Source organism: Lingula anatina, chromosome 10, assembly GCF_051362555.1.
Source record: "Lingula anatina isolate TDL-2025a chromosome 10, LinAna3.0, whole genome shotgun sequence".
In the NCBI taxonomy this organism is placed as follows: domain Eukaryota; kingdom Metazoa; phylum Brachiopoda; class Lingulata; order Lingulida; family Lingulidae; genus Lingula; species Lingula anatina.
This window is the reverse complement of record NC_141776.1, coordinates 5,427,602-5,451,412: the sequence shown is the minus strand read 5'-3', so window position 1 is coordinate 5,451,412 and position 23,811 is coordinate 5,427,602. Positions and strand designations below refer to the sequence as shown.

Here is a 23,811-nt window from a genome sequence, read left to right as displayed (position 1 = left end):
GGGACCAAAAGAAAAGCGCTGTCTTTGAGATGTATCAAGTTTCGTTTCTATCAAAAAAGCAATGCAATACTACAGAGACAGAACACTGATACCATTATTGTATGCTTTCCTGAAACCATCTTTTTTCATTAAATTCATCTAATACTTTCAAGAAATGAAGCCATTGTGATGCACTTCATTTTTTTTTTGCTATTATCCTTGTATCTAAACCAGATGGATTGGCGATTCAACCATTCGTGAATGATTTTTATTACCAGTTGGGCTTCCCTAACACTACAACACTTTGAAACTCTGCGACTCAGGGTTCTTTGACAACTGGCAATTAATTTAGCGGACGCTGATTTGGTTCGTCTCCCGTCAGGAGTCGGACATCCAGAGGGGTTAACTTAAATGACACAAGATGCAATTAGCCTGGCTTTGTTTTCTTGTCAACGCCATCAGAGACCTCTGGGGACGCCACTTAAAGAATTTGTTGATGAGACGGTTTGTATTTAGACTGCCAAACGGGAGAGGCTTTGGGAGTTTGCAACGCTGATTTCCTGTTATTTAATGGCAATGCGTAGTGAAAATAACTAAATTAATAGTCCAAAATTGCTGCAGATCACTGTAAGAAGGCAAAAAAGAGAAAGGTGTACGTGCAGGCAGGCAGCCTCAACAATGCCGTCTGCATTGTCACGGATTCCTACGGGTAATTGAGCTTCGAGATTTACATTCTGCTTAAAAACAAAAGGAACCGGAGATATTTTTAGATGGCGGTCTAGGCAACATCGGCTCTGATTAACTGACTGACGGTTTGATCTGTCATCTCTTTAAAGGCCAATGATTATACGATCTTCTTAAAAAGTTCAGCAATCTACAACAGGGAAATGAGTGTCTATGACCCGATGATAAATACTAACTACATGAATAGATAAACAATTAGAAAAACAGACAAATAAAAGAAGGGTGAAATAGCCAGGAAACCCCCAAGATTGCCGTTCTGTAGATTTGCCTTATTGTATTGAACACTACCTTATAAAATTTGATGAAGGGTTATTCAGAAAGTAAACAGGAAAACTCAGTTTAACTGAAGTCCATTCCTGTTACACATGGGCAACGTGACAGAGTCACCCATGATAGTAAGTCCGCTTCCCATTCATTTGTATAGGTAAGTCTCGCCCTAAATGCTGACCCACTTCGGTCAGGAATACCCTAACCATTATAACTAAATGGAGGGCGTATATTCTGTCATACGGACCCCAGACAGAACCTACGATCGACACGGCCTTGATATGCACAATTTTACAAGAATGAGATTTAGTTGATGAAGTTTAATTTTAGGACCTACCAACACTTTTGGTTACGCCACAGGTTAATCGACCAAGACGTGTAAACAAAATATCTAATAATTAATCGTCCGCGCCGTTGTTGTCACATGCTCCTTTTCAACCAATGGCGGTGATAAAAGCCAAGATTCCAACAGATATTAAAACTAGATACAATAAAGGCTCTTCTTAAAGACAAAACTACTAAAATCAATGTGGATAATAGTTATTTTCTTTTATTCCATGCTATGATTTCTAATATACCCATGATGATGATAATCTAATGAATGGAAAAATAAACAGTGTTATCCATGATAATTCAACGGTCAAGTTTCTAGTAACAGGCGACATTTCTGTTTAATCTCCATGCAATATATTCATACAGTTTCAAATGTCGACGTATTGTGGCTAATGACAAATAAATTGTTGTTAAAACTATAAGAAAACACTCCAAACAGTGCTATGAATGTCAATTAGTACACTAGGTTTTCCTACTTTGTACAAAAACCAGGATTTTAACTACGCGCACAACCGAACCGATATGCTTATTATGCCGCTACAGCTTTCTGACTTTTTCTCAGTATTTCTTTTTTTTTTTCAATGAAAAATTGACCCAAAATGATCAAATTAGCTACACATTCATCAACAGATCCTGGTTTCTCAAAATACGAAATTCACACAAACGCGATAATATACAAGTGCCATTTCAATAATAAATTAACCCGAATGTTCAATGAATGCTGTCCAATAAGACTCATTAAAAATATCCGATACATAATCCTCTGTTTGCTATTTTGTAATGTTTCTTTCATCTGGTCGTGTTTGGAGTCTAAAAGCCGAGTGGATTCTGCTGCTGAGCTCCCCCGTGGCTGATGATTTCGTTAGAGATGGCGGCGTAGTTTTTGAACAGTTGTCGTTGGCGCGGGGAGACGGCTAGGGCAATCTTCACTCTGTCTAAGGCCTGGAATGAAACAGCATGTTGATAGGGGTGAGAGAGACCGTGTTATCAATTTCACATTGCTCATGTGACTGTATGTGTGCTTGTGTGCACTGAGACAAAATTAGTAAAATTATCGGTTCTTGAATAATAATAATAATAATAATAATAATAAACAAAGCCAACCTAACCATTTTTATTTAGACAAAATTTAACAAACTGATTAATGCCCCCATCACCCCACTCAAACCAGTTTTGGCTAATATCCCAGAATGAATTAAGTACAATATTTCCAACAAAACAATCTATAATAATAATAATAATAATAATAATAATAATAATAATAATAATAAAAATTCATTCAGCTAATATCTATAAAATGTGTTTAAAATTTGGTATACATCAGAGCTCTCAAAAGTTGAATATAAAATCATTTAAGTTTCAAACGGAAAACAAAATGATTACTTAATTTATACATAAAAAAAAAAAAACAAAACAAAACAATTAACTCCCCTTGGTATAGACTGAATCAAAAAGAGAAACAGCTGAAGGGTAACAGCATATACTGTGTTCTTCCAATGACAAAGTGAGCTATGCATAACTGTAACGAGTGAATATTTCCTACCTCATCACAGTAAGTAGAGCACATGAGAGCCTCATAAGCTGCTGTAGGAGAGTTCTGTTCTAATGCTCTGGAGGCTCTGGACAGTGTGACAACCATAGCATACACATCTATGGCAGCATCTGCTATACGCTTCAGCAGGAATTGTTCCGCTGAAATGACAACAGAAACAATAATAAATAAACAAACAAACAAAAAACATGAAATGAACAAATTGTGAATACTCTTTCTTTTTGAAACACGTCCAAAAGAACCTCCCCCCCCAAAAAAAAAAAAAAAATTCAAGTTTGATTTGCATATACATAACCAGACTTCCTGCTCAGTGAGCTAACAAATACACCATTTTCATTGCAACTGATAATCTTCCCATTCAATTATTCAATATACTGCATAAAGCACATCATTTTTTCCAAAAACCTGAAATTATCAAACCAACCATTTCAAAAATTGGATAATTACAAGGTATTATGAACAAATATGAAGGTGAACTTTAAAATAAATCCTGAAAATGCAAGTGAATGTGGTGGTCCGGAAGACCCCCCTCCCCCCCTTGCCCCACCCCTGGAAAACTTCTATAAATTTTAATTAAACAACCAGATATATACAGGAGACTTTCATCTAGTAACATGAAGAAGGTACCTGCTAAATTCTTCCCATGCTTCATCAGGCAATCTTCTGTGGCAAATCCAAAGGCTTCCACGGCAGCTGAGGTCTGAGCGGCGGCCTGTTTCAAGGTGGGGTGGGCAAACTCTGCCAGAGAGACCCCAGTGCTCAGACCAAGACTCCTGGAAAACAAAGAAGAACAGAATTGTGATTGTGGTTGTTCTTCTGTCACAACTAACACACTCTGGATGATTGAAGACAGATGGATCAAGTTTGAAAAAAAAAATAATAAAAACAGAACTGGGGTCACTATCACAAAGAATCTTCAGACTAAACAATTTGTCAACTTGAAATCATGGGAAATTCAAAAGTTTCCCCTTATGTAGAAAAAAAGTGGTCTGATACAACATTGGTTAGGAAACAACATACAATGTAGCATATTAACTTATATAGTAGTACAATCCTGTATAACTTAGGCAGACTTTATCCATTCCAACATCAGTTATCAAATTATATAAACTGCACAAAGTAAAACAAAGAATAACATTTATGAACCATATTTTTCAAAAAGGAAAATGAGTTTAATCCTATATTTAGATGTAAGCGATTCACATACACATCAAGTAGATGATCTACAAGGTACAGTTTGACGACTTACTTCTTTGCCCTCTTGGAGGCGAATGCAGCCACGGCTCCAATGTTAGCAGCAGGGTTCTGTAGAGCCTTCATAAACTGACCAGCATACTGGAATATACACAGAGAGAAGATGAGATTGAGGGAATGTCAATTTTATAGCCAGCAGGAAACATTATGGCATAAGTTTCATGTTTCTTTTATGTATTCTTTTCTTTTAAAATGCGTCATAATGTCTTATAATCATCAATACAACGAAAACTACTACTACTACTACTTCTAGAAAAGCAATCTATCCATAACTCTTTGGACAGCTTTTGATGGTCAATTTGATATTATTAACCCTTTTACATTTTCAAATATATATTTTCACCACAACATACCAAAGATGTTTTAAGAATAAACACTACAGAAGATGAAATTTAATGGAAAAAAAAAATACCCTCAGTCCCTGTCCTGCAATGAGTAGTCGAAGGATATCATTGGTTCCCTCAAAGATGCGGAATATTCGTATATCTCTCATGACTCTCTCCAAGCCGCATTCCTTCATGTAACCCATACCTCCTAGGATCTGAATAGCTTCATCTGTGCATGCCCAGGCTGCTTCCTGTAATGTACGATGCAAACTTGTACCATAAACACTACCCAACATATTTATGATAAAACTATGAATATTTCTGTGACCCCTTATTAGGTAATAAAACAGTTGCAACACGTCTTTTGGAGAAAAAGTTTGAGTCTTAGTAATGCATTAGAACTTTTTTAAATGTGAGAATGAGAAGAATATTGAATTTCACAGTCAACACAATGTTTAATGAAATATATCTAATCAAATTCCATCAAATAAATGAATATATTACTGAATGGTGTCAACTTACAGATGCATAAACCTTGCTGATTGCTGCTTCTATCTCAAAGTCCAGTGAACCTTGGTCCATGTTGGCCGAGATCATGTATGCCATGGACTGGAAGATAACAGGAAAGGTCAGGTCACATAAAAGACAAGATATTAATATGCAACACAAAATATCTGAATAACATATGATATTTTTTATATATCAATAGAATTTGGGGAAATAAGTTGTGCTGACAGGGACCCTACTTAAGGTTAATAATTAATGCGGTAATAAAACACCAAGTAGAAGGTATTTTTGCCTCTGTGACTTTTACTGCAACACAATGAACAATTTGCATAAAAGACAAGATTCTTATATAACACTTATATTATGATAAAGTAACTTTGATTCTTCTGCCCAAACCTGGTTCAACTGAATATATACCAATTTTTGAAATCCACTCTTTTATAAGAAAAAAAATCCTCCCCAGTAAGGCTGAGAACATAATTACCCAACCTGTATCAGGGCCAAAAATGACCATTGTTAACCACGCTGAGACACATAAGTAGGGCGGTATATACAAACTGACCTTTACTATTTTTCTTTTTTTTCACAAAAATAAAATGTGAAGGGGCACAAATCGCTGTGATCTTACCTCAGTCACATACTGCATCATAGCCATCTTAGCCAGTTTCTCCTGGATGGCGCCATACTTTCCAATGGTGTCACCAAACTGGACCCTAGAGGCAGCATGCTCAGCCTGGAGAATAAATAAATAAATAAATAAACGAACAATAAATAAATGATCTACAAAATAAAATTCAAAGATTCAAAGTACTGATTTCTGTTTGTGCAGCAGAAGGGGGAAAAAAAACAATGAAAACTGAAATGGATAATACAGGACCTGTATACTGCACATTGCGTGCATGCACGTGTGTGCGATAGCACGTCTATCGTATCCCCATGTAACAGGAGAGTGGGGGGAGAGGTGTACTCACAGCTTTCTTGATCACTCCCTTCATTGTGCCAGAGAGGGCAGCAGCCATCCCAAACCTGCCGTTGTTCAGAATATTCATAGCCACTTTGAATCCTCCTCCTACACCTGGAACAGAGAGATGGGCAGTCTTACTGTGTGGGTTAGTCATCCAGTCATATTTCACATAATGAAGTATCTAAGACCCCATTCCCATAGATATTTTGATCGATCTATCCCCCTGGGGAGTGTACTAGATTGGTGTCTACTTAACCGGCTTAAGTGTCTGTCCCGCCTACTAAAAGCTGTAAGGGGGTAATTGACTGTCGTGCGCGCTTGGCTGACAGCAATCTCTGGGAGTGCAGTCTAAATTTATAACAGTTAGTGTACTTATGATTGATAAGTTTAGTCGAGGCAGATGTTTTTATAAAGCTGTATTTGTTTATCAATACTTACCTAGTGGGTTGGACTACTGCTGTTTAATACATAGTTAAATAATAAGGCTGAATTTTCAAATCTGTTTCACCTAAGACAACCATGTTCTTTACTGAGACTGGTCCCAAGAGTAAATTTAATCTGTGCATATTGTTTAGTAGGCTAATTAAAATGGACTCAGTTTTTACCTCCAAGGACATTTTCTACTGGGACTTTCACATCTTCAAAGTGAACCTCAGCAGTGTTGGAACACTTGATACCCATCTTCTTCTCTGGAGGGCCACTGAAATAAAGGAATGAATGGACATACAAATGAAAGTTAAAATATTTGAGTTGGTGAGTGAATGGGTGGGTGAGGAGGGTAAGTGAATGGGTGGGAAGAGGGTAAGTGAGTGGGTGGGTGAGGAGGGTAAGTGAATGGGTGGGAAGAGGGTAAGTGAATGGGTGGGTGAGGAGGGTAAGTGAATGGATGGGTGGGTCAGAGGGTAGGTGAGTGGGTGGGTGAGAGGGTAAGTGAGTGGGTGGGTGAGAGGGTAAGTGAGTGGGTGGGTGAGAGGGTAGGTGAGTGGGTGGGTGAGAGGGTAAGTGAGTGGGTGGGTGGGTGAGAGGGTAGGTGAGTGGGTGAGTGTGTTAGGGTAGAGTTTTTTTGTATAAAACTTTGTTCACAAAACCGCTGCCAAATTAACTTATTCTTAGAAATGCCTTTGAGAAACATATAATCTAAAACAGAGAGACCAAGTCAACAGGATTTATAAACTATGCCAGTGGTGAGGAGTAAAACAAGGCAGCAAAGCTGTCAAATGTACAGACAAAAAAACAGAAAATAAAGATGCAAAAAAGGTCAATTTGTCAATTTTGATGCAATAATAAATAATGCTTATAATAGCACTATCAGTCAACACTGAATTTTAATCATGCACAACAGTTAAAATGGTCAATAACATGAGCGGACCCAGAGATATTCTCTGACAGTATTCCAAAGTATCTATTTTGATCCATCCTCCATTTTGATGGTCTTCCAACAGAAGAAAAAATAGATACCAGGCAATATAAACTTAATAACCTGACTGTCTTCCAGAAGTCCCAGAAGATGGTCTCAATTTACCCTTTCAATAAGATTACAGTTTCAGGACCATGAGAGTTCAAATTCACATGATGAAAGTCTCAATATTTCAAAAATGATGACAGTGCATAAAATAATATTACATAAGTAACATAATGTTTAAAGACATAAAAAACAATACAACTGCTTATGTGGAAATACAGAAATGTCAGAGTCTCAGGCGGATGAGAGTTAAAAGTCACAAATGCAAGTGTTTGAGAAAAAATTATAAAGGAAAACATAACAAAACTAGAAAAGCACTCCGAGAGTGCAGACCTCTGCCAAGGTAGCAATTGTTATTATTGATTTTTGTCCTCTTTGGCCCACTTCTGACAGTTCCTGAAAATTTCAGCAAAATCGGTCCATAACTTTTTGAGTTATGTTGATGACAAACAGGGGTGAAAATATAACCTCCTTGGCAGAGGTAAATATAATTCCAATGAAGCTGCTATTCAAACTTTTAATCTTTCAGTTTGATATATATATATATTAAAAACTTATTTGCAATATTAAACAAAATTTACCTGCATAATTATCACTGCTTCCTTATTATTAATCTAGTAGAGAGCTTAACCTATGGGAGTTTACAGGGAAATATCAACAAGTGTGCTTTATGTAATCTCAAATCACAAGTGTGCTTTATGTAGCCTATCAATTAGGCAAATTACTTTATAACTGAAATTAGCGAAATGATACCCAAGGGAAATTTATAGACTGACCCTCTCAAAGGTCTTTCAGACCCATAAGTCACAACTTAAGAAGAGCACAAAACAATAATGCACAAAATAGGAGACTACCACTTCTGATGCAATAATACATTATATTTAACTGCACAGCCAACATCAAATTTTAATTTTGCACAACAGGTAACACCGACGAAAGTAAAAGCATAAGGCTTCAGGCCCATCAGAGTTCAAGTTTATACTTAGAAAGTGCCAGAATGAGAAAAATGAAATTTCACACAAAATTGCATTAAATTCAATAATACCGGTAAATGATAACCCAATTGACCTGGCTTTCTAATTTGAACTGCATGCCAATCCTAAAAATCATACTCTTAAGTTAAATATAATAATAAATAACACAGTTTTCTTTTCATAATGTTTGCAGTAGCAGTGCAAAAAGATTATTGTCAATTTTGATGTAATATTACATAATAAATTATAGAATAATTATCACCAATTTTTGATTATTGACTATAAATAGCATGAACATGTAGAAAATTTGATTACCATCCGGCTTCATGTCCATGGGAGCTCCGAGTCCCACAATGAATATGCCAAAAAGATAATGAATATTTCACTAAAATGTATAACTTCCAGAAAAAGAAGCCCATTAGACTGCTTTTCCAACCCGGGCTGCATTTTAGTCCTGTGTTTCTTTTTTGAAAGTTTGACAATCATAAGTAACACAGTTTTCCCATCATGGTCATCATGGCAGATGTGGATGATTGAATCTGACAAACTGCAATGATATGAGTTTATTTCCGTTTTGGACACTTGATTACACAATACATGATAACAAGTTTACCATCATTTTTACATAATCAACTAACAATGCTGTAAAGATGCAGGAAATATCAAACAAACACTTTTACGTATCTTATTAGTTCAATAATGAGACTGTTAACATGCCTAAGAATTGAATCTGAGGAAATTTGAAAAAACAGTACAACTTCTAAAATAATGGCCCGATAACGCTGATTTTCGAACTCAACCTGCATTTTTGTAAGATTGACCACTCCTGTGAGTATAATGACAATTGGCTAAGCTGTTTTTCTTATATTGTTTTATTAATGTTGCATATATGTTGAAAAAAGTGAAAAAAAACAGCATAAAAAATTAAAAGAAAATGTAAAATAAAACATAACAAAAAAAATACCAATAAAGCTGCTATTCAAACTTTTAATCTAGCTGTACAATTACTAACATGATATGAATAACCCTATTGAGTTTGAGAATAATAAGGCACTGTTATTCATCATTAGCATTAATGTAAGCTTTACACAAAATTTTTTTTGTAAACTTATTTTCCATATTAAATAACATTTACCTGCATAATAATCATCGATTCCTAATTATGTGACACAGTTAAGAAAGCTAAACCGATGGGACTTTACAATGAAATCTCAATGTGTGTTTATGTAATCTCATTTAATGCCCACTTGAAAATTAATTAAGCAAATTATTTTATAACCCTGAAATAACTTGAAAATCAATTAAGCAAATTATTTTATAACCCTGAATTAACTGCCTACTATCCATATACATTTATTGCACCAAATAGCACTGTACTGCATTGCTTTCAAAACAGAAAACAATTACGATGGTTTTCCAACACAAGCTGCACTTCAGTCTTTTCAGTAAGGTTGATTATCATAAGTAACATGGTTTTCCCTTAATCGCTATCCTGGCAGCAGTGTCCAAAATAGGGTTTTCTTTAACTTTCATGCAATATAACATAATACTTAACAACATAATGACCATCAATTTTTTTATAAAAAAATAAAAGTATCATGGATATTCAGAAAATGTGATATGGAAAGGTCTCCGAGGACATGGAAGTTAGGGTCACACTTTCAAAATGCCAAAATGTTAACAAGAGATAACTGTACTGAAATGATTTTCTTTCTATTTTCAACACCTTTTTTACATAAAACCATAATCAATTAACTGTCATTTTTAAATGATCAACTAGGAAAATTGTTGACATAGGAAAAATATCAATAGAACAATTTATAATGTCCAATTAGCTCCATTTGGAGATTTGCACATAGTGAATGATTGAATCTGACGAACTGCAATGATGAGTTCCTTTCCATTTTTGATACTTTATTACACAATGCACGATAATAGGTTTACCGTCACTTTTATATAATCAACTAACAATATTGTTAAGAAGCAGAAAATGTTAAAACAACACTTTTACATATCCAATTAGTTCCGTAATGAGACTGTTAACATGCTTAAGAATTAAATCTGAAGAAAAACCACTTATATACAAAAAGGCTAATAACTTCATCAAAACTCAACTGATCAAGCTTATTTTCAAACTTGATCTGTATACTGGTCAGATTGATCACTCCTGTGAGTTGCAAGACAAAAGGCTGATTGGTTTTCCTTATATGCATTATCAGTGTTGCATGTATGCTGAATAAAGGGAAAAAAACGGCATTACTTTTGTAAAAATAGTCCAATCATGCCAATTTTCAAACTTGACCTGCGTATTATAAATATTCACCAGTTCTGTAAATTTCAATCCAAAAGGAAAAACATTTTTACACTTATCATGTTATCGGTGTTATAAAAGTGCTGAAAAAATTGAAAAAAAAAAAAAAAAACAAAACAAACAAAAAAAAAAAAAAAAAAAAAAACAGAATAACTTTTAAAAATTGCCCGATCTTGCTGATTTTCAAACTTGACCTGCGTATTATAAATATTCATTAGTTCTGTAAGTTTCAAGCCAAATGAAAAAACAGTTTTCAACTTATTGTGTTATCAGTGCTGCATATATGCTGAAAAAAATGAAAAAACAGCATAAATTCCCTAACAATAATCGAATCATGCTGATTTTCAAACTTGACATGCATATTATGAATATTTATCAGTTCTGCAAGTTTCAAGCCAAAAGGTAAATTGGTTTTCCACTTATGGTGTTATCGGTGCAGCAAATATGCTGTAAAAAGTGAAAAAACAGCATAAATTCCCAAAAAATGACCCAATCATGCTGATTTTTGAACTTGACCTGCGTATTATGAATATTCATCAGTTTTGTAAGTTTCAAGCCAAAAGGTAGAATGGTTTTCCACTTATCGTGTTATCGGGGTTGCATATATGCTGAAAAAAGTGAAAAAACAGCACAAATTCCCTATAAGTGACCCGATCATGCTGATTTTCGAACTTGACCTGTGTATTATGAATATTCATCAGTTTTGTAAGTTTCAAGTCAAAAGGTAAAATGGTTTTCCACTTATCGTGTTATCGGTGCTGCATATATGCTGAAAAAAGTGAAAAAACAGCATAAATTCCCTATAAGTGACCCGATCATGCCGATTTTCGAACTTGACCTGCGTATCATGAATATTCATCAGTTCTGTAAGTTTCAAGCCAAAAGAAAAAACAGTTTTCCACTTATCGTGTTATCGGTAAAAGTGCACGGCGACGACGGCAACGACGGCGACGGCGACGACAGACGCAGATGACGGCTATATGTACAGACACATCTGTGTCTGTACATAATAAAAAGAGGAAAGAAAATGTTGCAATCAACCATCACCTTGTAACTCCCCCAAAACCTCTCTCCACAATGAATGCTGTGATCTTGTCTTTTGTGCCGCCTGTCTTTGGGTCTACATCTGAGGTCTGGAAATAAAATGGGTGACACTAATCCTCCAAAACAGTCAGTATATACTACATGTTCAAGTTTTTCCACACTCTATTTCTACTATTTCTTCTATATTTGCATTACAGTGTGTTCATAGAGGTAGATTTAGGAACTTATATACAGTTACAAAAATTTTTAATTAAAAAAACTTACCCCTTGTCTGCCCATTTCTATATTTTGAGTACAATGTTTAACTTTTCTTTAGTGCCACTGTCACTTTATGTGTTATCTTTTCCTCTAAATAATAATAAAAAAATAAATCAATATAATTAATTTTAAATTAATCAATATACTATACTTGAAATACAAACCTGAGCAAAAACTGTAAATATTTCTGCAATTCCACCATTACTAATCCAAATCTTGCCACCATTCAAGATATAATGCTTTCCATCCTCTGATAAAACTGCTCTGGTGCGAACTGACTGAAAATACATGCAAAAAAGAAATACACTTATCTGAATACCACGACCTTTTTTTGGTTTCTGAATTTTTAAAAAGGACAATACATGCTTTTCCAGTGAATGAAACAGGAGCTGAGATTACTTGATCATTTTTTGTCCTGTATTGTAATACTGCAGATTTATTATTGTTTTTTGCAATAGTACCAAGTCTTGTACAAATTACATTACTGCTACTAAATAAATAAATAAATAAATGACCATTTTTTAAATACCTGTGCGTCAGAACCACTGGAGGGCTCTGTCAGACAAAAGGCCGCCATTTTCTCTCCCATGGCGCACTGAGGTAGGTACTTAGCTTTCTGCTCTGGGTTGCCATACAATAGTATGCCTTTGAACCCAATAGACTAAAATGTAAGTTACAAATTATTGTCTTCCACTGTGCCTTGATATAATTAAAGTCTTATATGTCACATACGGTCAACAACTAACTTACACTTATGGCTAACTTAAAGGGATAATAACTCTTCGTATGAGATCTATATTTCACAATAAAAACATTGTGAATAACTCATAGAAATATAATAATATTCTGTTTTACCACAAAAACGGCAGTTATATCTATTTTTTCTGATATCTGAACTTGTCTTCAGACCACGTGACCTCCATTGATGGCTATACTCTGTTAAAATCTCTAAAGAGATTTTAACCAAAAAACAAACTTTTTAGAAAAAAACCAGGGACTAACATTGAATGTAAAAATGTAACCATTAGTTAGTATGGGAAAATTGTTGTTTACTCCAGGAAAATTCATTTTTTGGACGAAATGAAGAGTTATTATCACTTTAATGTGTGTAGATATTATCAATAAATGGATTATCAAATGTAAAGGTAAAATAGTTGAAATTATATAGTAACGGCTGCTCACTTGATGTGCTCCTAACGTGATTCCCACTCCAAGGTCGTGTTCTCCAACAATCTCCACCAGTCTGGCATATTGTGTGTTAGTGAGACCCACACCACCTGGTAAATAAAGCAACATTCGTGAAAGAATGAAATCAAGGGCATAGTAAGCCTGTAAGTGCGCTGTGACCGGGGGCCCATCTCGAGATATTTTCTGACAGCTTTCTCAATTGTCTTATTTTGACCATCCTCAATTTTAGACCGTCTTCTGACAGAAAAATTAGATGCCCGTCAATGTTAACTTGAAATATTCCGACCATCTTTCAGATGACTTAAAAGATGGTTTCAATCCACCCCTGGAGAGCCACGCCACTTGGAAAATGATAAAAGTCACATTTCAAGTTGAAATATCCTGCAAAGCAACTATTTCCCCTCTTTAGACCTTATAAATCATTGAAATATTTAAAAAAAAACTTTCAAATAAAAGCACCTTGGGGTAGTATTTCCATCTAATTTGTCAGGGAGACCATTGAGATATAACTGATGTTCATAGATGTTGACTGACAATGTATATCAAGGAAAAAATTTATGATTTTATAAAATTATGATCTATTCAAAGTTTAAGTAAATACATACCCAAGTCTTCTGGGATTTGTAGACCCAGAGCCCCAAGTTCCTTCAACCCTTCCATTGTATGGTCTTCAATTTTTTCATCTGCATCATTTTTAAAAGGGTCATTCACCTCCTACCATAATTAAATATAAAGGAATAATAATATTCATAGTTACATGTACTAGTAAAGGAATTAAAATGTTTTATCTTTACACAACAACAACAATAAAAATTATATCCATAATAAAGATTTTAAATAACAATTTACCAGACTGACTAAAATTTTCCAAACATTATCTGTTGCCTTAAGCTATATAACAAGGAACTGTTGTATTGTTAAGATGTCTGTTATGACCTAGATATAAAAAATAGGATTTTCAGGATCTCACCTCAAAAAATTTTGCAGTGGGTGGAACCAGTGTTTGTAAGGTTTCTTTTTGCTCTTCATTCAGTACTGGGAAAAAAAAAAATACATGTCTCATAATTCACATTGTTTTTTAGCTCCAAATTTAAATATGCCTAAAATTATATTAAAAAAAAAAAAAACACTATTGTGTATGAATAATCATTGAGAAAATAAATGTTATCTTTTGTAACCTTACCTTCTGGGTATGGGAACACTTGGTCTGACTGAACCAACCCCCGGAACATGTTTTTGGCAAATGATTTGGATTCCTGCATAATCAAATCATATTCATGTGAAACCTGTATATTCACCAGTCAATCCATCTCTTGTACTCTGAGAGAGAGAGAGAGAGAGAGAGAGAGAGAGGGGGAGGGAAAGGGGTATTCTATTACCAGTGACATCAAATCACTGTATTAAAATCACTCTTACAGTAGCAGAATTTAATAATATTAATTAATTAACAATTTTGATCAGTTATATCAGTAGCCCTGCCTTTAATCCTGTTGGTTTCTTTGGTGGTTCTTGTGGTTCCTCCACGGCGGCTGCAGCGGTGGCCTTGCCTCTGACTGTATACAGGTAAACCCTGCTTCTAAATGTCAGAAAAAATGAAATAAAATGATGTTATAATAAAATTATACTAAGTGTTTTACGATTTTGTTTTGATTAGTTTGGTAACATTTATGGTAACACATGCAAGCATCTGTCTTTTTGTTAATAAAAGTTTTCAAAAAAAAAAAAGTGAATGTGAAATATCCGAACTAAAAGTATTCAGCGGTGCCCGTATTTCGAGCCTATTTCTAAACTTTGTGGAATCCTGCATAAATTCCACATTGTGTAGTCATAGTTATTCAACATGTTAGATAATAACATGTAAAATTTATATGGACGGAATTAGGTGTAATTTGTAGCATTTAAACTGCGTTATTATCATAATTCCATTCTTGTTGTCGCTGTGAGTGTATCTAGTTTGAATATGATTTTAATTCTGATGAAAATGTAAAATTTATTTTGTAGGATTCATGTTAACAGATTAAATATCACAAATTAAAGTTTGGCACAACTTTTCCGATGGGTTTAATTAAAAGGATTTTTCTATTCTGGGAATATATTGGTTGTTCATGTTGATGTCATTTTTAAAATAATGTACCATTATTTTTTATAAAGAGGGGAAGGCGTGTGGAATCCTGCATAAATTCCACATTGTGTAGTCATAGTTAATCAACATGTTATTATCTAACAAGCATCTGTCCTGTATATGTAAATATTATTTTCTGTAGAGGCCCATAGGTAGGCCTATGCCTGGGACAGATACATATCACCTGTTAATAATGCACAATGATTAGTATGTAAATAAGTATAGCAGCCACATGTACGCATAGATTCCCTGTATATAATCTGTATCAAATTTGAAGCTTGTACATAATAAAGTCACTTTTGATCTGAGACTGAAGATGTGAGGTTGTTCTGTTATGCTTATGCTTCTCTGTGCACGTAAAGTGAAAGACTGAGTCGAATCTGGAGTCATGTCGGAGCCCATAGAATTCGTTAATGGAAATTGATACACTGAAATTCAGTACAGTTATAAATTTAAGTTAAAGTCATTTTAGACTGTTCACAACAACTTGATTCCTAGCTAAATTTTGCGCGGTTCCGGACAGTGTGATTTACATAACATTTTTTTCTTTAGCTTCTGTTATCAGGATATACGCTACGGGTCGTTACCCCAGTCATGTAAAATGAATTTGCTCCATCTCCTCCTAGCCCACTGGAAACTTAAATAGGACAAAACCATAAAAACCACATATTTTTTCTTTAGATTCTGTTATCAGGGCATACGCTACGGGTTGTTACCCCAATTATGTAAATTGAATTTGCCCCATCCCTTCCAGCTGGCCCAAAGGAAACTTAAATAGAACAAAACCATTAAGACCAAACACAATCACAAATGAATTTCTGAGACGCAAATAAACAATACATTTCAGATAAATAACCCAAAATATTCAAGTTAGTGTAGCACTGTAGGGGGTCAAAGTCCAACTCATTACATTGGAGGTTCCAGGAGGCACGTTTTCCTTGATCTTGAATAGAAACTATGCTGTGAAACACATATTTCTTACCTGAGGCCATCTTCAACGGTCTGTAACCCGTATGGTGTTCTTAAAAATCGAATCAAGCTTGTGGACCGGTGCATTTTTTGGAAATTTCTGAGATGGTACACTCCGGTTCCTTGTTATGACACAAGCAAAATTGGGTTAGTAACCATGCGCAGTGGTTCATTTATGACGTCATATCCGTAAAAGAAGAAGCATGGCCGCAGTGAGAGACCGCATTCAACAACTTGATCAAATAGAACAAGATATTGCTTCTGCATTGAACAGTGCAGGTGAGAGACGCCGATATTTTGTAACTGCTAAAATATTTGATTTTTTCAAATAGCATGATTTGATGCTTCAGAAGTGTGAGCCTTTCTTTTTTATCAACTGGTTGACACAACTTGTACTAGTCTAGTACAATTTACTACAAAATTAACAAATGCCTTTGACAATGACAATGCTGTCATTGTTGTCAGTGTCAGTATCAGTTTTTTTTTTACTTATTTTGTTTTATCCTTTTCTTTTTTGTCTTTCACCAATAATTATTTTGCAGGTAGCAACAATATGATCACTAAAGTAATCCATGAAACTAAAAATAAAATAAAATAAAATAAAATAAAATAAAATATTAAGTTGAACTAAAACTTCGTGGATTTCTCAAAACATGTGATGAAAGTGTTGCCAAACCTTTTCATTTTCAACAAAAGCAAATTGTATTTTACCTTATTTTTTATTTGTCTTTTTAAAAATTATTCATCTTTTAAGGATGATTATATTGATAAATAAATTAATGAATATATTTGCCTAATGTTTGGCATTATTTGGATTTTAACTCTTAATTCCCTAGAATTATGTGGTCACTTAATGATTGATTAAAAAAAAAATCATTAAGTGTGTTGTTTTTCTTTTAAAAACAGGTCAGGCAGTACAAGAGTTATCAAGGGACAAAACAACACTGCGAAATGTGGAGAGTCACGCTAGTGCCTTCCTGAAGACGCTGCAAGGTGTGGAGAACGGACTGTCCAAGCAGATTGATTATCTGTCACAGGTCTCTACAGGTCAGTGAAGATGTGTGTGAGGGTGGGGATGGGGAGGGAGAGGATTGCAGGTAGGGATGGGGATAAAAAGAAGGGATTGGTATATAGGGAGGAAGGGATGTTAATATGAGATTATTTTCTGTCTTTTCTATCTCAAGTGCACCATATTCAAATTACATATAAAGGAAGACATGGTTTATAGATTTCAAGAATAAAAGGTTCTTGTAAATAGTAGAGACAATTAAATTGCACATTGTTTCTCATTGCTTTATTTGACTACTTATTTGCTTTATTTGCGGTTTTCTTATTGTCCAGGTCAGCCACACGAAGGCTCATGTTACGGTGCACATAAGGACTATCAAATGTCTCAGCACAGAGTAGAACATGTGAGGACTAGATTATCAGATATGGACAGAGTAAAGACTGAACTCGCGCTGAGACAACATGCACTACGAAGTGGATGGATACAACAGCAACAACAACAGCAGCAACAACAACAACAACAGCAGCAACAACAGTACCATCAGCAACATTGAGACATAAACTTCACTTAATTTTTTTTTCACCATTAGTTGTCCATGTGTTGCTGATAACTGGCTTACATAAGTACAGGTGAAGCAACAGGGATTTCAATACAGAATGACGACTCTGGTATCTCAGTACTAATGGTATCATAGAAATTAGGATGCTGTTAGAAGAAATGCAAAAGTGATATTCTGTATTTTCATTGATAGCATTTGACATATTTGTGGTGCTGACAGTGAACAGTACATGTAATAGCAGTATTTTCATAAGAATCCTCATTTGTTGCAATGCCATAAGATAATCATTTGAAAATCACAGTCAGTAATGGCAGAAATGCCAGTTTCATCATGTTTTTACTGGTGTTTGTGTTGACTTAAAATGAAGGAGCATACATATTTCCTTTAACAGCAAAATGTTCATGTCTCTTTCATGAGGGAGGATTAACCAAAGACATTTTTCATGGCCATTTTAAGAAGTAGGAGATATTTCTGTGAAAGTTCAAGGAAAGAAAATGTTTTTTTAAGGAATAAAATACAGTAAAAAAAGAATGGCATTTGTAGGAATACACAGTATTGCTTAGAATTATCACTTAAAAACATTACTTTGATAATTTTTTTTTTACAATTTGTCAGTTATACATAAAAATCTAAGCTATTATCATTGTAAATAATACTGCAATAAAGCAAACAATATTTTAATGTAAATAAATTTAATGTAAATTTGTCTCGCAATCAAGTACAGATAAGGGTGGAGCAGGTATACTGTCAAATCCTTTACATGGTCATGAAAAACATTCATGCAGAATAACTTGTCTTCAAACCAGGCAATGCTTGTAATAAATTACTAGTAGAGACACAAATCAAATAAAATTGTATATATTATATAATCACAAAACGTTGCTTAATCCAGTGGCTTTTGGCTAAATGAAATTAAAATTTGATTAAAGCTATGGACGTGATGTGCTCAGCAACAAAAAGACCGACACTGTAGTTTTGTATGAGAGCAAGGTCAAATTTTTTTATAGAAAAAACTGATCCAGAAAAAAACCCAGTTAGGAAAGCCACGTTAAAGATATGATTGAAAAGAGGTATAATCAAAGCAGTGATCAAAAGTAACACCTTGTTGGGAAAACAGTACACTTTTGCAAGCCAAGACAGGCCCGAGGTGTATCCGGTCACGTGACACCAGCCACAAGCGAACAGCGTCGAGACACACACTGTCAGCATTTTAGTAGCTGCCAATTTCCAGGGAAAATGTCGGCGTTCACAGAAGTTAACAAAGTTGATATGTCACTAGGTAATATTTCAGAACATTTTGAGGTGTAGACAAATGTTAATACATCTTTTTGTGTATAGATGCGTGATAAGTTGAAAATAATTCATTGACATCGGACGGTTTCAAACTAAGCCAAAAAGTAAACAATCGTTCCGTAGAAAATTAGAAATGTTCACCAAAAATGCTCGTAGAAAATTAGAAATGTTCACCAAAAATGCTCGTAGAAAATTAGAAATGTTCACCAAAAATACTGAACACCCTTCTTACGATTTATGTTTAAAATAATGTTGTTGATGCTCTCATTTAACAGCAGCTTCACGTCCTCTTTATTTCATGTTTTGACGCTTTTTAAACGCAGAGAAATGTGAGAGAAACTAACGGCGATGGTTGGAATTCAATGGGGATGCCATACAATCTTTGTCTAAAACTCCTGTTCGTGCCCCCCCCCCCCCCCACATTTTCATATACCCACTACTGTAGACATTAAAGATAGAAATGTTTAGTTTCATTTGGGTGTAATAATTACGAGCTTTGACACGGGGAGGGGGGGTTTGCAAAAAATAATTATGACATATACCAGTTTAGTTGTGGCTTAATTTGCTTTCAGATGACATTATAAAGCTGAATAGGAAAGAGAAGAAAAGTCTGGCTGTTCAAAAGAGAGCCAAACAGACAAAGAAAGTAGTGCCCGCCATGGCAAAGGTGAAACAGTTCAGATCAAAGTTCAGCAAGGGTGCAGGAAACAAGTTTGCAGGACAAACACAGGTAAATTTAAAAGCCTTAATTCTTACACTACATACTTGCTTCAGTGTTTGGCCATACATGCTTTGCAGGTAAGGCCTCATAACACCCTGTGTTAGTGTGTGAGAGACTTGTTAGAAACTCCAAACTCTTGTGACTATTTGTGGCCTCACCAACGAATGACATGCAAAAGAGGTAGCAATGTTGCACAGCTGAAATAAAAAGAGAAACACTCTACTGGTTCTCGAACCAATACAAAATTACTGTATTTGCAAATGATAAGCTTCACAGAGGGCACACTGTTACCCCATGATGTGGATATTTATAGCCTTGAGAGTTTGTAACACTTGGTTAAGAACCTGGCATGTGAGGTCAGAAACTGAGGCAAACTTGTTATCTATGGTGCATTTACAAGTATCTCTCAAAATTTACAATTTAAAGAAAACAGCAATGAAAAAGGGCTGCTAGTAACTGGTTTATATACTCAATATTATTACCTTGTAATAATTTCTAAATAATTGCTTTTATGGTAAAACAGCTGAAAGGTCAAGGTAACAGAAGGCAGAATTTGTCCCAGAAGCGAGCTCAACCTACTACCCAGAAAGGCAGGCGACCTGTGAACACTGTTGCTAAGAGAGCTCTGCAGGCAGCAAGGAAGACATTGACCAGGAAGAATACACAACAGATGCAGAAACAGGCCAGGCAGAATCTCCAGATGCAGAAGAGAGGGCTGCAGGTAAGTGATAATTGGAAATTTCATTGATAATCAGAGATTCAGGGATTTTAAGCTGTTTAAAGTCTTTGTGAATGTTTTTTTTTCTTTGGATATATCATTTTTGGACAGTTTTTAAGCAGCCTCCAGATCATGGTCATAAGGCCACAGAACCATTTCTTCCTACTTTTTCTAACAATGTAAAATTCTGTCTGATATTACTGAAGGAACAGCCGGCTGTACAGAATAGAAGACGGAAGCTTAACAGAGGTTATGTTGGTCAGCAGGCACAGCAGATCCAGCAGCCACAACAAAGGAAAAGACAGTGGAGGAACAAGGCAGGGAAAAATAACCAGAATATCCTCACAGTCAGCATCAATAATAATAGGTGTGTAATCAGATCTCTCCTCTTTCTTTCTCTCTCCCCCTCTCTCTCTCTCTTCAATTTCCCCTTTGTTAAGTGTAGTATATTCTAGTATGACAATGAGCATTTGAAAGTCTTTCTCTCCCTCTCTCTCTCTCTCTCTCTCTCTCTCTTAAATTTTCCCTTTGCTGAATGCAGTGTATTCTAGTGTGACCATTGTAAAATCTTTCCCTCTCCCTCCCTCCCTCCTTCCCTCTCTCTCTCTCTCTCTCTCTCTCTCTCCCTCCCTCCCTCCTTCCCTCTCTCTCCCTCCTTCCTTCCCTCTCTCTCTCTCTCTCTCCCTCCCCCACCCTCTCTCTCTCTCCCTCCCTCTCTCTCTCCTTCAACCTTAGTTGAACACATGATATCATATCAGTCCTCTATGTCTCTCCAGACGTCAGCAGAACCAGGTGTTGGTCAGAGGTCAGTATCCACAGCAGGGAGCTCAGGGAAGGAACAACCAGGAGGGAAAGCAGAGGAGACAGAGGAGGAACATGAACAGGCAGCAGAATATGAAACAAATCATACAGGTAGGTCACACACTGGAACAGAACCAGATATGTGAAATGGATTTTGTAGAGTATTGAATTCGCCTGGAATATTAAGTTAAAGATACATACGAACCGAGCATCGGTGGAGCGTGGATTCCCAGTAACACATCTAAACCATTCTTATATGACTCAAATAAATTCAACATGCCAAGGGATAAACTGAATAGATCACTCGATCAGCCATAAAAGACCTTTAGACTGCTTCTTTCTTTAAATTTTTGGTTGTAAATTTAACCTACTTACTTTCCTGCCCCATTGACATACAGCTTAGAATGCCAGCAGAAAAATCTGTTCAAACATCATTTTCGGGTAATTTTAAACAAATTAACAATGCCTTTTGGTAATTCTCTTAGTTATACTACTTGAAACTATATGCTGGCATTTGGTTGGTTTTTGTGACAAAAAATTGACTTTGTATGCATCTTTAACTCTTTGTAGAATTATCATAATGGGTTTGACAATTTCACAAGTCTTTCTGTATTATTTTCATGGCACATTTTTTTTTTAGCATATTGTATATTTTGACAACCTGCAGTTAAGATGGATGATATAACTTTCATCCTGTTTTTTTTTTCTACCGTGTAATAAGATATGAACTGTTACAAGTACTGGGTTTTTTTTTTTATTTCAAAGTGATATTTTCTGTTTTTTATTTCAAAGCATTTACAACCTTCAGTTCGCAGACAGTACAACATGAACAGTGGAAATATGTCTGTAAACCAGGTAGGTGCCCAATTTATCCATGCAATGCTGTTCATATAATGCACACTGTAATACTATAAGATTCATGATATTTTGCTTGGGGTCTTCAATGTTTGGAACCACTCGCAGGGGAAAATTTTGTCACCTGCAGAGGTTTCAAAGGTGGACGCCCCCTGCCCCAGGTCTATACATAAAGAAAGTGTTAAATAATCTTTCTATAACTAATTATTGCATAGAAATTTTAGAGATAAATGTATGAACTTAAACCTGGTTTAGACCCAATTAAAGTCTGGTATTAGAGAATGTAGGGAGGTCAAACAATTACGTTTTTGCAAGATTCTTTAAATAAGGTGAAATCATTATTCCAGACTGGACGCACAATGAGTGACAGGTTTTCAGGCGGGAACCAGATTTCCATGGGCAGAGGAGGCGGGAGGAGGAGGAACAGACAGAGAGGCGGACGTGGTGGCGGCGGTGGTGGTGGAGGCAACAACTTCGTACAAAACAGGCAGCAAAACAGACAACAGAATCAAGGGAATAGGAACCGGAACAGGCAGACAAGAGGGCGACGTGGGGGTGGGCCGCAGAGAGGGGGTGGAAGTGACAGAGTTGTATTTTGGTAGAAATGTGAAAGACTAGATTCTCTATGTGATTAAAGTGGTCAGATATAGCTGTGTTTATAATCGTCCAGAAGAGGGTTTTTAAGTTGCTGATGCAGATTTGAGTACTTATTTTTACACACTTTTATATTGATAATAATTATTTTCATAGATGAAATCTTGGTATTGTGTTGATTTAGATTGTCTTAAAAAAATTGCCACTGAAGGTCATTTGACATGTGTTTTAGCCTAAACTGTCTATTTAAAACACCTGTTATAACTTTTTTTTTTTTTTCTTGAAGACTTAAAGTATCCAGAAGGATTAAGACAGGTGGCATACAGTGTGTTTGTTTAGAAACTTCATCATTTTAAGACATGGGTCTATGCATATTTTGTAACTTCAGGTCAAGGAACTTTTTATAACACCAAAAACACAATGAATGGGAATTTTTGGTATGAACAAGCTTACATTTTCATTTTATTTATTTGACATTAAAAGTTTCATGCATTTATATACATATGTTTGTAAACAGGTTTGGGTGGCATTTGATACTATAGTTTTGATATTGTGTAAACAATTAATGGCATTGTAACAATTTATTCAGATAATTAACCTGACAAAAAGTAGAAATTTGCCATTTTATGATGGAGAATGCTTTGTAAATATAATATATATTTTAGTGATGTCCAGCTTAAGCTGTGAACAGTTAGAAAGGTGCTACATGTAACCTAAAAGATCTTGGCATGGTAAATAGTTTACTGTGCTGTGCCCTGTACTGGGTAATATCATGAAGTGACATTTTTCTTCAGTTGGTTGTTATGTAGATATTTTCATTTTATGGTACAAGTTATTTATAATAAATGGAATAAATGTACATTCATTTTTTTTAGATTGTTGATTTTGATTGACATGAATCTAAATAAATTATTACTTTTATAGACTAAATACACAATGAATGCTTTGACTCGATTCTGCTCCAATTGATATCTTCATCTTTTTACCCCCCCCCCCCCCCAGAAAAA

The 23,811-nt window shown here is 35.3% G+C and overlaps 3 protein-coding genes across 3 annotated transcripts; 2 read left to right on the top strand and 1 right to left on the bottom strand.

Annotated features, from left to right (window-relative positions):
• Window positions 1-1,514: 1,514 nt before the first annotated feature.
• On the bottom strand, window positions 1,515-16,425 carry LOC106158444 (very long-chain acyl-CoA dehydrogenase, mitochondrial). The gene is made up of 18 exons (XM_013534424.2): window positions 16,268-16,425; window positions 14,643-14,739; window positions 14,347-14,419; window positions 14,134-14,198; window positions 13,769-13,877; window positions 13,158-13,252; window positions 12,505-12,636; window positions 12,140-12,253; window positions 11,721-11,806; window positions 6,532-6,626; window positions 5,934-6,037; window positions 5,591-5,695; window positions 4,978-5,064; window positions 4,542-4,706; window positions 4,125-4,210; window positions 3,503-3,648; window positions 2,867-3,015; window positions 1,515-2,265 (listed from the first exon to the last, which is right to left on the bottom strand). The coding sequence occupies exons 1-18, from the start codon at window positions 16,339-16,341 to the stop codon at window positions 2,134-2,136; spliced, it is 1,914 nt and encodes a 637-aa protein (XP_013389878.1). The 5' UTR covers window positions 16,342-16,425; the 3' UTR covers window positions 1,515-2,133.
• Window positions 16,369-18,528, top strand: LOC106158446 (mediator of RNA polymerase II transcription subunit 11-like). Its single transcript, XM_013534439.2, has 3 exons — window positions 16,369-16,533; window positions 17,161-17,301; window positions 17,596-18,528. The coding sequence occupies exons 1-3, from the start codon at window positions 16,458-16,460 to the stop codon at window positions 17,814-17,816; spliced, it is 438 nt and encodes a 145-aa protein (XP_013389893.1). The 5' UTR covers window positions 16,369-16,457; the 3' UTR covers window positions 17,817-18,528.
• Window positions 18,529-18,917: 389 nt separating this feature from the next.
• Window positions 18,918-23,678, top strand: LOC106158412 (uncharacterized). The gene is made up of 7 exons (XM_013534374.2): window positions 18,918-19,101; window positions 19,688-19,845; window positions 20,360-20,557; window positions 20,761-20,921; window positions 21,331-21,466; window positions 22,148-22,210; window positions 22,558-23,678. The coding sequence occupies exons 1-7, from the start codon at window positions 19,059-19,061 to the stop codon at window positions 22,810-22,812; spliced, it is 1,014 nt and encodes a 337-aa protein (XP_013389828.2). The 5' UTR covers window positions 18,918-19,058; the 3' UTR covers window positions 22,813-23,678.
• Window positions 23,679-23,811: the final 133 nt, after the last annotated feature.

Bases quoted from the DNA above. Each gene is read 5' to 3' on its own strand.
- LOC106158444 (XM_013534424.2), bottom strand. From the start codon at position 16,341: ATGCACCGGTCCACAAGCTTGATTCGATTTTTAAGAACACCATACGGG. The intron at 6,627-11,720 runs GTGATGGTTGAT...CCTTTATTTCAG, and splicing joins GGTTTTGGGGGAGTTACAAG to TGGCCCTCCAGAGAAGAAGA. The intron at 5,696-5,933 runs GTGAGTACACCT...TTTATTCTCCAG, and splicing joins AGGGAGTGATCAAGAAAGCT to GCTGAGCATGCTGCCTCTAG.
- LOC106158446 (XM_013534439.2), top strand. From the start codon at position 16,458: ATGGCCGCAGTGAGAGACCGCATTCAACAACTTGATCAAATAGAACAA. The intron at 16,534-17,160 runs GTGAGAGACGCC...TTTTAAAAACAG, and splicing joins TTCTGCATTGAACAGTGCAG to GTCAGGCAGTACAAGAGTTA. The intron at 17,302-17,595 runs GTCAGTGAAGAT...CTTATTGTCCAG, and splicing joins TCTGTCACAGGTCTCTACAG to GTCAGCCACACGAAGGCTCA.
- LOC106158412 (XM_013534374.2), top strand. From the start codon at position 19,059: ATGTCGGCGTTCACAGAAGTTAACAAAGTTGATATGTCACTAG. The intron at 19,102-19,687 runs GTAATATTTCAG...ATTTGCTTTCAG, and splicing joins CAAAGTTGATATGTCACTAG to ATGACATTATAAAGCTGAAT. The intron at 21,467-22,147 runs GTAGGTCACACA...TTTATTTCAAAG, and splicing joins ATATGAAACAAATCATACAG to CATTTACAACCTTCAGTTCG.